Genomic DNA, 19,254 nt, shown 5'->3' with positions numbered 1-19,254 from the left:
AGCTAAGAAGTCTGAGAACTAAAGAGAAAAAATGTATAAATTCCTATGTATTTCGGAGGCTATCTCTTTTTAAAGAAATTGACTGATTTTTGTTTGTAATTTATCTACGAAATTGTCCCTTCGGTTCTGTTAAAAATTTATTTGAAATTCGGTTGGAGTTTTGACGGACGAACCTTTCGTATTTTGACACAGTCTAAGAGAAGCTTAAACGTAAAGGCGACGGGCGAAGTACAAAAGCCCCTCGACCTTGCTGAGCCCGCATATCTTTTATGCAGGTATACGTAAGTACTAAATCAGCATAAGTATACGCAAACGATAATGTGCATATCGCGCGTGTGTCTTCGGCAAGTGCTTTCGTGTACATCGGCGCACTTATACGCGGTGTCTCGGAATTTTTAATGACTGATGAGTAACAGTAGCAGTTTCCTCAACGATTGCGGTATTCGTGGCTGATTACGTATGTTGTAAATCGCAATTTCAGGTTGCGTTTGACACTTTTATATTTAAATCTGGTCTCGACCGAATCATGCCTCGTAAATCTACGAATATCAACTACATTCTCGACAGTTGTCGTTGCTGAAGCGTGAGCATCAAGTTCCGAATACATTCAGATATTCGAAGTTTCGAGTGTCATTGCAAGCCAGTTTTAATCTATTCGAGTGTGCCTATTGTTCTTAAATATGCGCACGACTGCAATTTTTCGATATCGTTTTCTTACTATCTTACGGAGGAACTTTATGTTTAACGCGATACTCGAGTTATTTTAAATTATCCGAATAGTTTTCACGTTCAGTGAAATCGAACAAATATATTTCACGACGGAGAAAACTATTTGTATTTTTAATTATTTGTATTTTTAACTATTTGTAACTATATTCGCACAAGTGAAAGAATTACGTTGAAAGAAAAAAAGGGCTAAATTTAAGCGAATATTTGCTAAGAAGTATTGGAGTAATTGTTTTACTTGGATTAAGTATTACTGATATGTGGCATTTTCTTTCTTCTTTTAGTATATAATTAGGAGAACTATTTTTCTTTGTTTTTTTATTATTTGTCATTTTTAAGTGTTACAATATTGTCGATGATACTAATTTTACATGCATATTATTACTGCCACTATTATTACTATTATTAAATGGTACTACTTTTTTGTCTAAAACCAAAAGAAGATACAGTTGAGGCCGAAAATTACTATCATTTTAATGGGATTTCATTCCGTGTGTTCAATTTATTCGAGCATGACGAGGATATTTCAAATAATCGTAGATATATTTCGATATAAATATTTCAGGATCAGAGATAATTCGGGATAAATTATTTCACAAGCAGAATCTGCTCGTCGATTAAGTGCGATTGCTTGAAATTCGACACCCAAGTCGCTGAAAATGTTCCATCAATGAGGATTTAAGTCCGCTTCGTGGATCGAGGAAAATCTATGACATGGATTCGCTCGGTTCGACTATACAGCGCAGATTAGAATATTTATAGCTACGTACGCGATGCGTCCGCGACGTCGGCGTCGCGCGCGATCTGCACAAGAAACTTAATAGACAGGTTCTTTGACGCGGCGGGGTTAACGGATCAAGGTGGTTCTGCGGAAAGGCGATTCATCATCATCGTTATTCCGTGTGAGTCTGGGATTAGCGGCAGTGCCGCGTGTCGATGAAAAGCCATGGCGTAACGACGAAAGAGAGGGATCTCCTTCTTACGGTATTACGTAAATTTTAAGTCGCTCACTTCTTCGACCGTCGGCCTCTGCGTGCGCGCGATATCTTTCGGTGCGCGCGTAGGAATAATTTCAACCGAAAAAAAAAGGAAAAGCAACGGCCAACCTTCACGCAAGACGCGCGGACGTGCGTCTACTTCGAAACTGCAACGAATGAAAAAACGTGTCCTTCGGAAGTCCAACGATTTCGCACGTTGAGCACAGCGCGTATTCCACTCGGGACTTACTTACAAACTTACAAAAAGCGGGGAATTTCTTTTGACAGTTGATAAAAGCTGAAACGAGTTTTCGGAGATGCGCGAAACGCCGTTTCTGCAACCGTGGAATTGATTAATTCTTTCCATTTCGGTTTCACTTCTTTTTTTCTGAAGAATTTCANATATATATATATATATATATATATATATATATATATTTGTATGTTATAAAAAAGTGTAGAAAAGTAGATATAATTATTAGAAATAAATAGTTGTTAGCAAAATTGTCGAACGTATGTAGGGAACTAAATTAACTCACTTCGATTGATTAAATTAAACAATGTTAACGCAAAATAAATTTGGGAACTCACTGTGAAGCATACGCACTCCAACGGGATCGAAAGGGTTAAAGTATGCGCGTGTTGTTAATTCTAGTTTGCCGAACGTGTGCATATTTTTCGTGCCGGTACCAAAGCAACATGAATATATTACACGAACGATAGTGCGCATATCGCGTGAACGTGCGTTCACTTCGAAACTGTACCGTAACACGGATGAAGAATGTGTCCCACGGAATTCCGAGAGTCTCGCACGCACGCACGAATGAACGACGGGGACTCTCGAGTCCTGAGAATGTGTGACTCTAGTCGGCCAGTTTTTTAAGCGCCTGAAAAGAGGAGAGAATCTATTTTGACAATCGACAGGAGCCGAAACGAGTTTTCGGAGGAACCGTGTAACGCAGTTACCGTCGCCGCGGAATCAATTAAAACGCACGCATTATTGGCCGATAATAATCCCGTATTGATACCCTGTACGGAAAAAAAAGTTTAAGTCGAATTTGCCTGGAAACGAACGAAACCAGACGCGTTTTGGTTGAAGGAGACAGAATTTCTGGTTATTTCTATTTATAAGAATCGAATTTGGTTAATAAAAATCGCAGATTCCGTTTCCTTCGAGGAAAACGCGTTTGGTTTGTTCACTGTCAGGCAATCAATTCGAACGAACTCCTTCCCATGTCAACGAATCGACGAAAAATCGACGTGTTCGAGTCGAAGTTACCTCGAAGTGACTCTACGCACGTTCGAATAATTCTCGGTTTCCAACTAAGAGACAACGTTGGACCGAACTAGTAATACACGAGTATCGGGTATCGGGAGACGAATTTTTGTATCACCGCATATTTTCAACATCAAACGTCTCTCGGAGCTGACCGAGAGGATCGCGAGGATGTTTTGCGGGATAAAAGTTTCACGGTCGAATTTTACTGACATCGCTGGAAAGAAATATCATTCTCGAGCCGCGCGCAACCGAGAGAAAAAGACGGTGGAACGGAAGAAAAAACAGGAGCAGAAGAGAAATCGGAGTGGTACAGGTGTACGCGTACGTACGTGTGCGCGTGAGTCCTTTTTTTTCGGCAGGATATCGCAATCTCGTAAAGAGCCGCGCGCACACAAGGTCGAATCAAAATCGAATGTACACGTGCGACGTCCTCATAAATTGCAAATGCTCGACCGATCTGACGATGTCACGGCGACGAGCGACGGCGGTGATAGTGGTGGTGGTGGGAGCACACTGGCGGGTCAAAGGTTTCCGGCTTCGCCTTTGAAAGGCGGCAAGTAACGTTCTACCTCGGCTTGAAACGCGAAGAAACGCACCGCGAGGAACGAAAGAAACAAACAAGACTCCGCGAACGTGACGTGCGGATACACGTTACGTAAGCCGATCCGTGTCGGACAGGAGTTCGTGTCCCGCGAAAATGATATAATATCTGTTGCTGTCGTCAAGTCGACCTCGATCATCATCCCGCGAAACCCAAAATCTCAAAGTAGCCGCCATACTCCATCGCCCTTTTCCTTCTTCTGCTTCTTCTCTCCCATGACCCGTTACGTGCTATCTCATTTGTCTCCGAGATCCACCACACGTATAATTCTTCCTCTTCCCCTCCCCCCTCCCCCCTTCAAGAGCGGATCCAGCAGAAGCCACGAGAAAGGAGACGGCCGTTTAAATCTTCCCGGTCCCCCCGGACGTCTGTCTATATTTGATATCGGTATCTCTTCGTCGCTCTCGTGGTCGACGTAATTCGCAGCAGCGACCATAGTGGAAGGCTCGCGAGGTGGGAGAAGCCCAACAACGCTGGAGAGCGAAGGAGGGAAAAGAGAAAAGACTTAAGATGGTGGACCCCGGAATGGAGCGCGTTCGGCCGGCCGGTCGGTCGCGAATCACACGGGGTTCTCGTCGCATATCGTTCACGGTGTCGTCGTCCGAGTGTGTCGTTTCAGCGTGAAGGGAGACGGATTTCAGCCATTGGATTTCATCAAGCGCGCGCGATCGACGAATATCCGAGGAACAGATGGGAAACGGAAATAAAATTCAAGTCCCGACGAATCGATGTGGGGGCGAAGGTCGCACCGTTACCATACGATTAACCGGCCTGTGGAATCCTCGATTCCTCATCGATGCACACGTGTGTGCATACGCGGACATGTTACATGCATAATCAAGTGACGCTCGTCGCCAGTCTCAGACGTCATTAACGCCCGAGTCGTGACTTCTGATCAACCCGAAATAACTGCTGACTCAATGCCGATTTTTACGTGAACAGTATTGGTACCGATATCGATTTGTTATCGGTACGGAATATCGGGGACATTATCGGCGAAGAGAAAAATAGTACTGTAATTGTGCCGATTCCCCCGCACAGGAAGACTGCAGTCAAGTAAGTACTTGTGTTTCGAGTGTTTCGTAAGTTTGTATATACGTGAGTATATCGTAAATCCATCATAGGCATCGGATTTATTCAAAAACAAATGAATCCTTCTGAAGTTCTGAATGCTCTCCAGTAAGTTTGGTACTTGTTGTCACAAATAATAAATTAATTGAAATAAGTAACATTATGTTGAGAAAATATTGAAAAACTTCTTTGTTTCAGTGGTATATTTATTTTCAGTGGATACTTACGTTACAATTCTAAAAAAAATCGTAAGACTCGTGGACTTATTCTCGTAAGACTCGTAAGGAGTTATAATTAGAAATGTAATTTTACGCGTATCGTAGCATGTACGATCGCTCGTAAATATCTACGATTTTCTGTAGATTTTATGACTAGCAAAAGGCTATTTATAAATCACAAATATTATAGATAATTTCTCAGTAACTGAACAATTGTAAGTCAGATTCTTACGATTGCTGTCCATAAACTACGATTTTACGATTTATTCGTAAATTTGCTTGGAAAATTCCAGCATTAATATATAACGGAATAAATTTCCCTTTTATCGAAGACGAAAAATATTCATTTTCTCCAAATAATACTGCCTTTTCTATCAAACAACATGGTTTAGTCTAGCCTGGTTTAATCTGAAACGACATTTTCATTCGGACAAAATGATATCTGACATCAAATTATATTGCGTACAAACTAAAAGAATACCCCGAAAAGTCATACAAACACGTGTACACATGTATCCAAAGGAACCTTTTCTCTCGGTGCGTGTATCGTGTAACGTGAAATTCGCATTTAGACAGTTGAGTTGGTACCACCGCCGAATGGTACGCGCGATTCCTACGATGGGATTTTACACGCGTGCGGCCGAGGAACGCGCTCATCACCACTTCCGATCTGCTCTGAAACGCTAGAAATCGTGGATCACGTGTGGTGCGCGTTCATGCCACTTATCTCGACACTTAGATAAAGCCCGCCGCGTCTCGCCGTGGGAGCACGCGTGCACGGTGCTTCGCGCGATCGAAGCGATCCCGCGAGATCCGAAAAATCACGCGGCGGCTTTAATTCACGAACGGACGACCCGCGCGCGCGTCCTCTCGCTCGCTCGTTTTGCGTCCCTGAGCGGCGTGCGCCGCTCGAGAGATAGCCACAAGAGCGTTGCTGCCAGGATAAAGTCAACGTCCTCTTCTCTCGCTTCTCTCTCTCTCTCTCTTTCACGAGAATGCCCCGCGCGAATATCTACGACGGACAACGCCGACGCAATATACCTAGTCAGGTATCAAGAAGCGCGGCATCACGCCGCAACGAGAGAGGCTCGGGAGAGTTACGAGATCGCGGCTGGAGTTACAAACTGTGTACTGTGTTGCCGACACACTCGAGGAACCGATCCTCGAGTGCTCGAGGAACGGATTGTGCCGAGCTATTTCGTAATAAGAAATAACGCGCGCGCGTGCGCCCTGTAAACCCTTATCGCCGATTCCATTTGGAGGAGGATTACGGCGTGAGAGAGGAGGAAGAGGAGAAGGTTTATTCTATCAGATCGATCGAGATTGAGACTCCTCGTAGGAATCACATACAGACACAAACAATGCGTTGTGTCTGTCTGTACACGCGTGTATCACGGCGGTCGGTCTGTGTAACCCTGTAATCACGTCAATCTTCCGCTCGACGTAAAGCTCCGCAAAGTCGTATTATCTCGCAAAGACTTACGAAACTATCGACCGTCCTGATTTTTCGCTTGTGACGAACCCCGCGAGAAGATAAGATTAACTGAAAGAGAGAGAGAGAGAGAGAAGAGCGCGCAAGCTCGGCGCGGATTTCGAGAAGTTTCGCGCTGGAAAAGTCGAGAAAACGATTTTACGATTTTCGTGGCGTTACGTCAGACCAGCCGTTATCTCGGCGCGATATCATTATCGGCAAAACAGGCAGCGGTGCATTATCGTCCAATTTCCTCGCCCCTTCTCACTCTTTCCCTCGTGTGTGTACTCTCTCTCTCTCTCTCTCTCTCTCTCTATATATATATATATATATATATATAGTAGTCTCGTGAGAAGCGAGAGGAACACGGCTCTCGCGGCCATTGTCCCCGATCGGGTAGCATTCGAGAGATACAGGCAGGCGCAGGCAAGGTAGGCAAGCAAGGCAGGTAAGCAAGCAGGTAGGTATGTGACTCGGAGGAAAAAGGAAACGACCGACCAGATGGAACCCGGGCGCACTCGTGCAAGGCGCGCGCGATTCGCAACAAGGAATAAAGAAAACTAGGCGCACCTGTTGCCGCGCCGCTCTAACACGAGTCGCGGCGCCATACTCTCTCTCTCTCTCTCTCTCTCTCTCTCTCTTTCCCTCTCTCTCTCGCCCATTCGTTCGCTCGCGCCGGATTTTAAAAAGAACGAAACGCGCGCGCGAGCGGCGCAAATTAGCCGCGAAATTAGTCCGATGTGGTGGAAAGAGAAAAACTATTTCCGCGTGGCTGCATGCAAATGCGACAACGTTTAATTACGTTTCAATTTCGCGATTACGTCGCGTTGTTGTTATTACAGCGCAACTTGACGCACTTCACGAGGAAGCGGAAGCTTGAGAGATTTTGCACTTGGATTTTCTCTCTCTCTCTCTCTCTTTCTGTCTCTTGTTTTTCCTTCGCTCTTGGTTTTCGTGTTACGTCGCGCCGCTGGATCACGATGAGGGCAGTCCCCGGCGAAATTACGCGGAACGTGGAAGAGATGTCTCAATCGTGAAAGGAAAGAGACATCGCAACGACTTTTACGCAAGATCCAGTCACGCACGCGGCGTGATTGTTCGTGTTTCCTCTCTCGAGGCGAGTTTCAGGTGTACGGAGTGAATCGGATTAGAGCTCCGGAAATCTGAGAGACAGCTACCTGAAATCCCCCGGACAAACTACAATAGTTCGGCATCAAATTAATTGCCGCTCGGCGCTTTCGCGAAAGATTGTCATTAATTCATCACAGGTCGCTAATTTGTCAATTACGACGATATCGAGGGTGCTAACGCGATAGGATTGTAAGTGTGAAATGTTTTGACACAATCAGAAGGAAGAGTTCTACACGGAGAAAAAGTGCTAGGTTTCGAATAAACAATTAATACCATACTCCAATACTCCAATACTTCTTGGCAAATTGGATCACTTGGATTAAACAATTAATTTGATCCAAATAAAATATACATGTACTTTATTCACATAAAATTTACTTAATCCTTTTATTTAAGGTAAACATTTACTAAAGAATATTAGAACAATTATTTACTTGAGTCTAGCATTTTTTTCTGTATATCGGCGCGAAATATGTCATTAAAATTCGTACAAATTGATCGTTGTTTAACAACTTATAAACCGTCAGACCTCTGTTACCTCGTGTTACCGCCGAATTTCCGCCCGAATTCCCGGCCGAATTTTTTCTTTTTCACGTTCCAGAATTCGTATTTCAAGTTAGCGAGTCGCACGATTAGTGGTGCGTGAAGTCAACGTTATGCACAAATAAAATGCGAAATTCGCATAGTGCCAATCTCACAGGCGACCACGTAATCGGGCGGTCGTGCCGCCGGCACGTTAGATGTCAGAGGCAGTGGACGACCTTTCGAGGGCGCGATGCTCCGCCCCCGCCGGATAATTCGAGAAACAATGGCAGCCAACTACACGCACCGGCATGACGCACAACGTGCCGCAGCGCCGACCGGCTTCCGCGAGAGTATCGCACTTTGCGCAACGAATTATTCGGCATCGCGAGCCTCTACAATGTACGTCGTATCTCACCCAATGCGATTCGTAGACGATTATGATTTCTGCCGTTCGAAAATAATCGGGAGTCAGTTCCGCGAACGCCAGTGTTACTCAATGGATATTCGAAGTATACATACTCGAGTATGCTTCTTTTAGTTTCTAATCTTGATTGCTCGTGAACAGATGTGTGTAAATGTAAAATTTTAATTGCGGTTGCCCGAGTTGAAATTTTTCATTCTATTTAGTTCCACATCAAGCTCTCATAAGGTCTTCTGATGTGCTTCGTTGATACTACAAATGGGAAGTTACTTTCGTTTTCTCCACCGGAAGACTTAATGTAGAATTAAGTAAACTTAATGTAATACTAAAATTTCACGAATACACCTATGTGTATTTTTTTAACTACAAAATCGCATCGTTTCGCGCAGTATATGTTCTGAATTAAATGTCGCAAGTATTTGATTTAAAGATTTACAAAAAATGTTTAAAAACTTTCTTTAGCAGCAAGCAATTTATCTCGAATATTCCTCGAACATTTGAATGAAAAAAAATTGTATTATCTCTTGAATCATCTCCTTATATGTCTCTTTCTATCAATGTTTATCTTTGTTTCACTTTAAATTCAACTTTCATCGCAACTCTCCTTCGAAGAAATTTCCTCGAATTCGCGGAAATATCGGAGATAATATAAAATATAGAACGAGTAACGGAAAATAGAAATTCTTTAACAACTCGATATGTCGACGAATTTTTCGCGATTAGTCATTGTTCTTAATAGGACCGAAGGAAATATATATGACACGAAATGCTCAGGAAAATATAAATAATAATGCCGGGTCGTTATATTTAACTGCTTGCTTAAGACCGAGAGATTGTAGTCAATGATACGGATATTCATGAATACACAAGTCTTCATTATCTACAAATGCCAATTCTTCGATAAAAACATAGCGGACTTGTTGACTTCAGCAATTTTATTCTATGGTTTAGATATTTCACGTGTATCAAGTATTTCAAGTTTTCGAGTTAAGAACTCGCGGAAAGGTGAATTCCAACGTCACACTGGTTTCTCGAGAGAAACGGGTGCTCTTTTTTTTCTTTGTACGCGTATACGCGAATGTTCACTTCACTTTTCAGAAAAATGCATACACAAACGGAAAGAAAATTAGTACCCACAGCTCAATACTAACTTTCACGAGTAATAACTACCTGTCCATATAATATTGAAGTTTAATTTAGCTAATTTTTGTTGTCCCTGTATCTACACTGAGAAGAAGTAATTGAAATTGTTTCTTGTGACATTTTCTTCGATATGTATTGGTTAGAAAACAATTTGTGATGATAGAATATGTATTTTTCTGAAACATACCTAAGTTTTCTTATTAATCTGATTGATTTATTTAACAGGAATAAAATGTTATTTCGCCATATTTAAACAAACCTTTCTTTCTGTGAAGTAAACCTTATATTTCATAAATAAATTTTTAAGTCTTTCTTCTCGGTGTGTGCACGAATTATATGGTTTTCAATTAAACGATAAATTTATAAGATCGCGAAAAAGCTCAGCGATATCCAGTGCAATCTGTATTACTTAACAGATCTCAAAATAGATATCACACACCGCTAATCATTTTTTATCAGAGATTACACTCTCGTGTGGAGAGACATGTTCAGGCCTAAGCAAAACACCACGATAATTCGCGGCGACGGACGAGAATTGCCGAAACAGTATCATGCGAGACATCGTGAGAAATTCGTGACCGAATACTCGAACCGAAAATACTCGAAATCAAAAGCGCGATAATCAATGACAAAGTTGTTAACAATTCGCGATCAAACAGATGATTTTGACGTGGAATACTTTTCGAAATTGCGACGCGCCCCTTTCGCAAGCCCCCGTGTCTCGACGAGCGCGAGTCGATCGCGATTTTTTCGCTCTCCGCGTGTCGTCGCTGTTTCCGATGAAATTTCCGACGCGTTTCTCGCAAGTTCGTTCTGTGGTCGCGGTAGTGGTTGCGACACTTTTATAACAGAGAAATCATTCGTTCGAGCGTAAAGATGACAAACACTTTCCGCTCATTTTCTCGTATCTCGTATCTCACGGGCATAATGAATCACAATTCTTGAACCGAACAGAATACATTGATCCGACGGCGGATTAAGGCGATTCTAAAGAATCATCTCTATTTCCCTTTTTTTTTATTTTCAAATCGACGCATTAAATTGTACAAAAAAATCGATCGAAAGTCGATCTCATTAAGTTAGATAATAACTGCGCTCGCCTTTTGCGCTCGCCTAACGACAGAGAATGACGTAGTCCGTAATTATATGAGTTGTGCGCTCGAACAATTTGAATAATCGATATCATTTTCTCGTCGTTATGGCTTTCCGTAAAAGAATCAGTCATTCTTATATATCAGATCGCGCGACATTATGCCTGTCATTGCCGCAAGTGGCGACATGTAGAAGTAACAATCTCGCTTGCGTCAAATACTAACGCGCGATCCGTCGCGGCTTTTTTGTTTACATCCCACGTCAATACGACACGATGGGGCCAGAGTGCAAAGTTTTGAAAAACTCGCTAATCATGGTACTTAATCGCATGTGCTCGCTCGCTCGCTCGCTCTCTCGCTTTGCTTGTCACGGACGCACCTCGATCTTCCCGCGATATAAAAAGCCGATGATTCCGTCGACTCTGCCGTCGCGTTCTCATCGATTTACCGTTTCGACATTTCGAGACTCGGGACATTTCGTTAGACAATTCGATTCTCGCCTATGATTATCTCCTGTTTGCTTCAAAATCAACCTCCAAATCATCCCGAGAGAGTTGCCAAGATTTTTATGGCGCTTCCTGTTAGCGAAATTCCCATCGACAGAATCGGATTGGCATGTAAGCTCAAGGATTATGTTGAGCAAACTATAAAGCCGAAGGTACGTACGAGAAGCCGCCCGTCGGATTTCGTCGTAAGTAAATGAAAATTTAACTTCTATCACCTCTCGACGAATAACGAAGAACCACTTGTTTCATTCGCGTCGCAATTCGTCTCGCGACTCGTGCGACAGTTTGGGGACGCGATTCAAAGTTCAATCGAGAATTCGAATGATCCGCGCTCGGTGAAAATTCCGCCGTGAACGTTGCCGCGGTTCTCCGCGGCGCACCTTCGCGTGTGCCAGCCGAACACGCACCTATCTTCAGGCCTATTCGGCCCAATTGCACTCTCTGCACTCCGTTCTTTTCCCGTGTCTTCCCGTGATGCCCGGATACGTCCGGAGAATGCCGAATTTAAATGCACGCAGAATTTCGGAAGATCGACGATCGTCACGTAAACGACGGTCTTTTAATTCAATAAAAATCGCAGGTACATCGATCCACGCGCCGGCCGATCTTCCGGGCCGGCGGCAGGTGTTTTGCTCGCGTCGCGAGCTTTTGGAGCGCGCTTGCTCCGACGATCGAGCATCGCTGAATCACGGATGCTTGATCGCTACATTGTCGTAACGCACGAGCGATATGGCGAAAAGGTGAATCCCGAGTCGAGAATCAACTCGTCCGTGGCGAACCACTTCCGCCTCTCCCTTCTCCTCCCTCTCTCTCTTTCTCTCGCTCGAGCTTTTTCGCTCTCTCTCGTTCACTCGCTCGCTCTCTCTCTCTCTCTCTCTTTTCCATCTTCTTACCTTATTCTGCAGTACATCGATGAGTACATAGACGAGTAACGTGATCTCCTCCTCATCGGAGCCGAGCGCGTTCCCCTGGAGGCCAGCGGTCGCCACGTAAAGGACGACCAGGTGAGTCGATGAGCCTCCTCCTCCTCCTGCTGTCGCTCCTGCTCCTCCTGCCGTCCTTATTCCCGTCGTCTGCATCGTTCCCGTGCGAGTTCTCACGAGTTCCCACGAATCGAGTCTCCTCCTTCCCCTGCTAACGACGTGATTTCACACCTTGTGAACTACTCGGCGCGACGAACGTCTTCCGCGGGGTACGACGATGGCACTCTCACACTCACGGTAACGTCTCGCCGCGTCCGGCGTCGAGAATTTGTAGACGAACGAAGGACCGACCGATCTTCCAGGTGTCTCTCTCCCTTTCTCTTTCTCGCTCTTTTTCTCCCCCGTTGGCGTCACTGGTTATTCACCGATTATCCGCGAAGCGCGACATGCTTCCTACTGCTCACGGCGATCGGGCCACGAAGCGGGTTTGAGGTTATGAATCGACGGCGATCTCCAACCGAGATAACGACACCTTCGCGAACACGCGAGCGACCGCTCCGCGAAACCGGAGTCCGCGGACAGGATCGATTCCCGGTCTCGAGACTGGTCGCGTTCTCTCCTCGTTTCTCTTCCTCTTTCTTTCTCCGTCTCTCTCTCTCTCTCTTCCCCTCTGTCTCTTTTTACTCGTCGGTTGGACGTTCGCTCACGGTCGGACAGAGCGCCGTCGAACGTCGCAAGGTGTTTCGTGCAGCACTGGCCGTGCGTCCCCCCGGCCGAGCGTCGCGAAGCGAACACGTCGTCGTTGCCTCACCTGGCGACTGCGCGTCGACGTTGCCCCTCTCCCGTTGGCTAGTCCTTGCTTGCACGGCGTCTTATGGGGGATAAAGTAGGGGAAGAGAAAGAGAGAGAGAGAGAGAGAGGACAGGTAGGGAAGGGGGGAGAGAAAGAGAGAGAGAAGGAAACGCGGTTGCGGAATGGTTCTTGTTCGTTAAATGGCAAAAACAAATTAATATCTAGCGGGATTTCGGTCCACGTTAATGACGAGTTGGCCGCAGGTTGCGTTAGACGAAGATATCAGGAAGCAACATTTCAAGGGTTGAGTGTAGGGAGCAGAAGGAAACGGGAGAGAGAGAAAATGAGAGACAGAGGAGGGAGAAAGAGAGAGAGAGAGGAGGGAGTACTTGTTGCGCGCCATGTGAAGGTCTTGTCGGGCGAATAGCAAAAAAAAGTAAAAAGAAAAAAGATAATAAATATCGAGCGGGATTTGAATTCACGTCAATAACATGTTAGATATATGCAGAGATATTAAATATTCAGGAGTTACGTAGCGTGAGCGGAAGGAGAGGGAGAACGAAAAAGCAATACCTGTTGCGCGCCATGGAGCAATTTTTGCTGAGAAAGCGGCAAAAACGGATTGACGTCTAGCAGTGGAATTTCAATTTTCGCATAATGGCGATACAATTTCGATGAAAAAGCACGTAGAAGGTATATAAAAGTAAAGACAAAAAATCACTCTGTAATAGCAGCTATCGCAAGTGAAAATTACAGAGTGAAGATAGCAGCGACGCGCAGCGATAGATACGAATGGTGTGTGTGTGTGTGTGTGTGTGCGTATGCATATCGATCTAACTAAAGATGTCGTGCTTTCACAGCGAACTTTGAACTGTCGACGTATATTATAACGACATTACTATATATATATATATAGTAATGTCATATATATATATTCTGCTTGCGAAAATATAGCTGAGGTTGGAATCAAAAAACCTGGAAGAAAAAGGCATTGAATGTCTACCTGCTCACCTGAATGAGAGGAGAGGGAAAATGGAGACAGGCCGAGCGAGAGAAAGACAGAGAGAGAGAGAGAGAGAGAGAGATAAACAAGGAGAGATAGAGGAAGGAAGAACTGAAAAGAGGAGGAAGAAGCGCGGTATCAGCGAGATCAGTGCGTGGAAAATGTAAAACGGCGCGAACGGCATACAGGATGATCCCCTGGCATCGGCAGAAGCGATCAGCCGCGGTCGTCAGTCGGGAGCCAGATGCGGCGAGAGTGACGGAAATCGCGGCCGGGCCAGATTAGAACGGCAAAGGGAAAGGCAGATCAAAGTGACGCGCCAGGTGCGCAGAGCGACCCTCCACTCGCAACGCTCTCGTTGCGGAGTCCCCGTTGGCTGGCTGCTCGTCCGCTACTACCTGGCAGAACCTGGGGCAGCTCGGAAAAAGTGAGGCCTGTGTGCGTATGCAAGAAGTACATCGCACCGGCGGGTGAACCCCGACGCCGCCACATTTGTCTCGTGCATGGCGGACCACCGAATGCGCGCGCGCGCGCGCGCGCACGACACATTCTCCGTCTCGACGCAGTCTATCGCCGTCTTCCAGGCGCGGATGATACATGCGCCGCTCCCGATGGCGCCATGCTTTTCCTCCTCCCTCCGCCGATATCCGCTGGAATTCCGGCGGATATACGCGTCCCTCTGGCAAGAGCGTCACGTAAATCGCCGGCCGATGAGAGAGAGAGAGAGAGCGAGTTCGTTCGGTCAGGAAAATGGCGCGCGGTCGCGCTCAGGTACGTGTGTTTGGTGCACGACGACACGTGCAACGTGCCGTCGACGATGTCGATGTCCCCGATACGCCGGCTCCCTTCGCGTAATCGCGATCGCGGCCTTGCCGCTTGGACGGACGGACGGACGGACGAGCGAGCGAGTGGTTCCGTTCGACGTCCGTTCTCGTTGTTGCTTTTCTCTTCGCGGAGCGTTCATTCGGCGAGAGAGAGAGAGAGAGACGCGCGCCACTGGAGTCGCGGAGCGGAAGGGTGGCGCTCATCGCGGCTCGACTCGAGGTCGGAGCGTCGGATTCGCGATATCCGACTGATATCCCGTTTTTGATACCATCTGTAGTTTGAATCTAATCGACGATTGACTCAACGGAATTGACCAATCGCATCGATCATCAGTTCAGCTAACGATGCGACTGGCCAATTCCGTTGAGTTGATCGTCGATTTGATTTAAACCATAAGCCCGTTTGTTGTGAATTGAACTAGGGCTGATTGTTCCGACTTCTTGGTAAGGGCCAGTTTTGCAACCTCTGGTTGACGTAATCCTCTGATTATTTCCTTTGGAATTGACCAGTTGCATTTGTCGTTAAGCAGAACTGATCAGAAATAGCCAAACACGGTCGGTATTTAACCGATTAGGTTAACCGACGAGGTTGTGAAACTGGCCCTAAGATTTACCCCGACAGGTGCCTAATGGACAGACTGATCAACAACAGCTATTGGTGTTTACCTAACAGATACCTGTCGGGTAAATCTTACCAAGAAGTTGGAACAATCGGCCCTTGTGCGGCGCTTGGAATTTCGTTTATTTCCTCTCTTCAACGCTAATTTACATACTTGTCGCTCACTCGAAAGGCAAGAAGCGTAATCTAGTTCGACTAAAACTAACAAATCTCGTAACGGTAGAGAAAAGAGCTAAAAATAAAGCTAAGGATCGGCTCATCACATCTACATTAACTTATGCCCGTTTCTACGATCATGGTTTAAATCCTATCGACGATTAACTTAACGAAATTGATCAATCGAATTGATCGATTAGTTGAACTGATCGATGCAATTGGTCAACTCCGTTGAATTAGTCGTCGGTTAGATTTAAACCATAATGCTAGAAAACCGGCATTAATCGAGCGATTAAGCGTCAACGACAAATGGTCAATTCCAATGGAATATAATCGATCAAGTTAACCAAAATTGATGAGACCAACCCTGAATCCGTTTCGGGTGCTTTCGCGCCTGGAAGCATCGCTTTACCTTCCTTCAGTACGCAGAAACCGACGAAGATGGAACGACGCTTTCAGCACGAAAGAGTCTGGAAGGAACTTAGCCTGAAAATAGCCCGCGAAGGAGGTCTCCGCCGAAGTTGGCGGAGATAACGAATCGATACTTTCCATCGCGGATCACGCTCGCGTGGAATCGACGCGGGTTAACGACGGGTGCCTGTTAAAAACATCGGCGTAATTGTGGGAGAAAGTGCGGAAAATGCCGACGAAAGCGGCCGACGTATCGCGGCGCAAATCGCGCAAATTGATTCTGTCCGGTTTTCCTTATCGATTTTTGCGTTCGCCGGATCGGCGATTGTAACGCCGCGCGCACTTGCCGCTCGCCTCACGCGCGGGAAGGAGCGAGAGGGCGGGAGAGAAGGAGAGGGAGCGAGAAAGAGGCGGATAAGATGCGAATATAGCTGCTGGGCAGATTCGGATATAGGATACGTAGGAAATACTCTCCGAGGGAGTGGAGCGCTTAGTTGTAGGCAAGATCGACGGTGTCGCGTCGACCCGGCGTCCGGATTGGCCGGCCACCTGTTGCCTGCCGGCCGCGATTGGTCAGAATCGCCGGCGCGCATCGACCGCCAGGGGCAGGAAGGAAGGCAAGTGCATCGGCGTTCCCGCGCCGGCGCAGGTCCACGATGACGAACCAGGTCCCCGATGACGGCCGTCGCGTCGGCCGGAGAGAGGCGCATTTTCGCGCCAAATATATTGGCAATCGGATGAGCGATTCTCCTGGGATGATCGCTTTTCGATCGTAAGGTCGCCGATCGATAATCACACGCATGACTCCGCTCTTCGAGCGGAGCCACGTGGCTTTCGAAGATGACGAGCTCTATGTGTGTCCGCATTCGTTCACGATGGCGATTCAGCGCGACGTTCTCGTGGTAGCTGCTTTGCGATTGTTTACGCGGAAAAAGGGGATTGGCTGATCATATATTACAATTGAAATTTATTCAGCGAACGGAACATCCAAAATCGACGCATGAGATAATTTTAAGATATCTTTAAGAGTTTTTTCTTTTTTTTAAGAAAACACCCTGAAGAACTCTCAAAGATACTCGAGTAGTTACCAGAGTTTTTAATTATGGGAGCTAAAAACTATCCTAGTAGCAGAATTCATTGGTGATACATTGGTTTAATATTAGTTATATTATTTCATTGGGGGGCACATCGAATGAATGTTGTCCGGCACAAAGTCAACCAGATAGTCAAACCTGTAAAAGCAGATTTTACGTAATATATGCTATACATTTTTTCGACAGTTTACTAGTAGAAATATAACAGGATTTGTCGCAGCAGAGCATGATAATAATCAATCTAATCAATCTAATCAATGTACTACCAGAGTAAGTACAGGGATAAGAAGAATTAGCTAGATTAAGTAAATTTCAGTTGTATCATGCGGACAGCTAACTTTACCTATGGGAACTAATATTCACCCGTGGGAGCTGCTTCTTTTTTTCCGCGTAGATATCGTTTAGATAGAGTTATAATCGTTTAAGTCGCGTCGACGATTCCGCGATGAGACGGAGAGATCCACGATCGTATTAACTCGTAAATAACCATTCGTTCAACGTTAAGATGGCGCACGTCGAGCTTCAAAGTCCTTGGAAAACAAAAAGTGCCCAATTTGCATGAGAAAAAACTCGCTCACGTAACACTCGTTTCGAATCTTTTTCAGAAATCTAACTTGACGAAACTCTTTCGACGTCGAACTACTTGAGAAAAAGAAAGAGACAGAGAGAGAGAGAGAGAGAGAGAGAGAGAAAGAGAGAGAGAGAGAGAATGTCCCGGCGACCATACGAAATATATTATTGAGACTCAAGTTGTCTTCAGGTGCTTTGGTGTATTCCAGAGAAACGTGAACGGAGGCGTATAATGGTAGTTAAGCGCGTTAAAACCTCCGAGAGAGAGGGAGGGAGAGAGAGAGAGAGAGAGAGAGCAAAGTCTGCCTGGATTCCTGTATATCGCCGAGGAGAGCCGGTTTACGATATCGGACTCTGTACCGTCAATACCGCGCTCGCTCGTCCTCCCTCCTCCCCTGGGTATATGTATATATCACATTATTACGATTTAGCTCTTTACCGCTTTTCAAATTCCCTGTATTCCCCTCGTGTTTCCAACGGATTCTACCGTCGGTCGTCATTTTAACGCTGTCTTGCTTTCTTCCCTCCGCACGTAACATGTTTAACACGTAATGTGTTCCGATTCGCACCGGCAAAACGAAAATCCCCGTCGGGGAGACGTCGTCGTCGCGGAATGCGGGAAAGCTAATGAACAATAGATAGAATTAAGCCCGAATCCCCTCTTCCCAGGATTCTCTCGGTTTCCGGATGAGAAGCCTAGAGGAACCGTTGGAAACAACGGCATACTGTGCATACTGATCGGATATATTCAACGGGGCCGAATTCATTCTTCTTTGATCTAAAAGATCGCGAGATTCTTACTTAATGCTGATTAACTTTAGTCAATAGTCCCTCTCTCTCTCTCTCTCTCCCTCTTTGTGTCTTTCCAGGAGAGCGGAGCCTAATGGAGGACCGCTGGGAAGGCGCTGGAATTTTAATCGGCGAAGCTGATGCGAATGTAGTTCGCAATTAGACTCTCGAGGACACGGAGGAGATTATCAAAGGGATTCCACGCGCCGAGGTCGATCCACTTTGGACTCTCTTAGTCGCGCGGTAAGAGGATGGAGAGCGGATTCACCGTTGCGGGGAACTTTCTCTCGAGCTCGCGGCTACATACACACACACGCTCACATGCGCGTATGCGTGTGTGTGCTGCGCCTGTGTGCAACTTTCGAAACGCCGTGACAGGTCTTTCGCGGACCCCCTTCGTTATCTCCGATTATTATTATATTAGTTAGATTGACATTCGCGACATTAATCTGTCGGGGAGTCCCGATGGTAATTTACGAAAATTTGTCAAGAGCCTCGCAAAAAATTCGACGGAAGCGCGACTGTGATCCGCGAGCGCGGGTCGGGGAATACGAGCGGAGTTTTAAATATCACCGGCATAAATTTCGTGTGCGCGCGTGCGCGAGAGAGAGAGAGAGAGAGAGTCATCTCGGAGTTTTTGCTCGGCCGCCGCGTCCTTGGCCCTTGCGGGAACGCTCTTCAACGGCTCTTCAAGCCCCTCGTGGAGCCTCTCACGAGCCACGAGGAAGTCGAGGAAGCTCCGAGGGCGCTCCTCGTTGCGCGCAAAGCGCGGTTTCATGGATATCGCGCGCGCGCTTGCGGACGAGTAGCAACGCGCACGGCGCCGCAAGGAAGCGCGGCTCCCGACGAAGACGGAAGAGAGAGAGAGAGAGAGAGGTGAGAGCGAGCGAAGAAGGAGAGAGAGGGGGGGGGG

The 19,254-nt window shown here is 46.1% G+C and overlaps 1 protein-coding gene and 1 long non-coding RNA gene across 3 annotated transcripts in view; one reads left to right on the top strand and one right to left on the bottom strand.

Moving 5' to 3' along the window:
• The window catches only part of LOC106743588 (RNA-binding protein fusilli), a 50,785-nt gene that overhangs the window by 30,472 nt on the left and 1,059 nt on the right, over window positions 1-19,254 (bottom strand). Inside the window, exon 2 of one of the 2 annotated variants that reach the window (XM_014617584.1) lies at window positions 12,054-12,291. In XM_014617584.1, coding sequence (XP_014473070.1) covers window positions 12,054-12,291 — 238 coding nt within the window. Of the gene's footprint in view, window positions 1-12,053; window positions 12,883-19,254 lie in introns of those variants that run through there. The other variant, XM_014617585.1, reaches the window with a different exon arrangement.
• Window positions 11,020-19,254, top strand: part of LOC106743591 — an 11,017-nt gene continuing 2,782 nt past the window's right edge. The window contains exons 1-2 of the long non-coding RNA XR_001374380.1: window positions 11,020-11,312; window positions 18,422-18,584. This is a non-coding gene — a long non-coding RNA (uncharacterized LOC106743591). The remainder of the gene's footprint in view (window positions 11,313-18,421; window positions 18,585-19,254) is intronic.

Source organism: Dinoponera quadriceps, unplaced genomic scaffold, assembly GCF_001313825.1.
Source record: "Dinoponera quadriceps isolate SergipeBrazil2010 unplaced genomic scaffold, ASM131382v1 scaffold1146, whole genome shotgun sequence".
NCBI lineage: Eukaryota > Metazoa > Arthropoda > Insecta > Hymenoptera > Formicidae > Dinoponera > Dinoponera quadriceps.
This window is presented reverse-complemented; position numbering and strand designations above follow the sequence as displayed.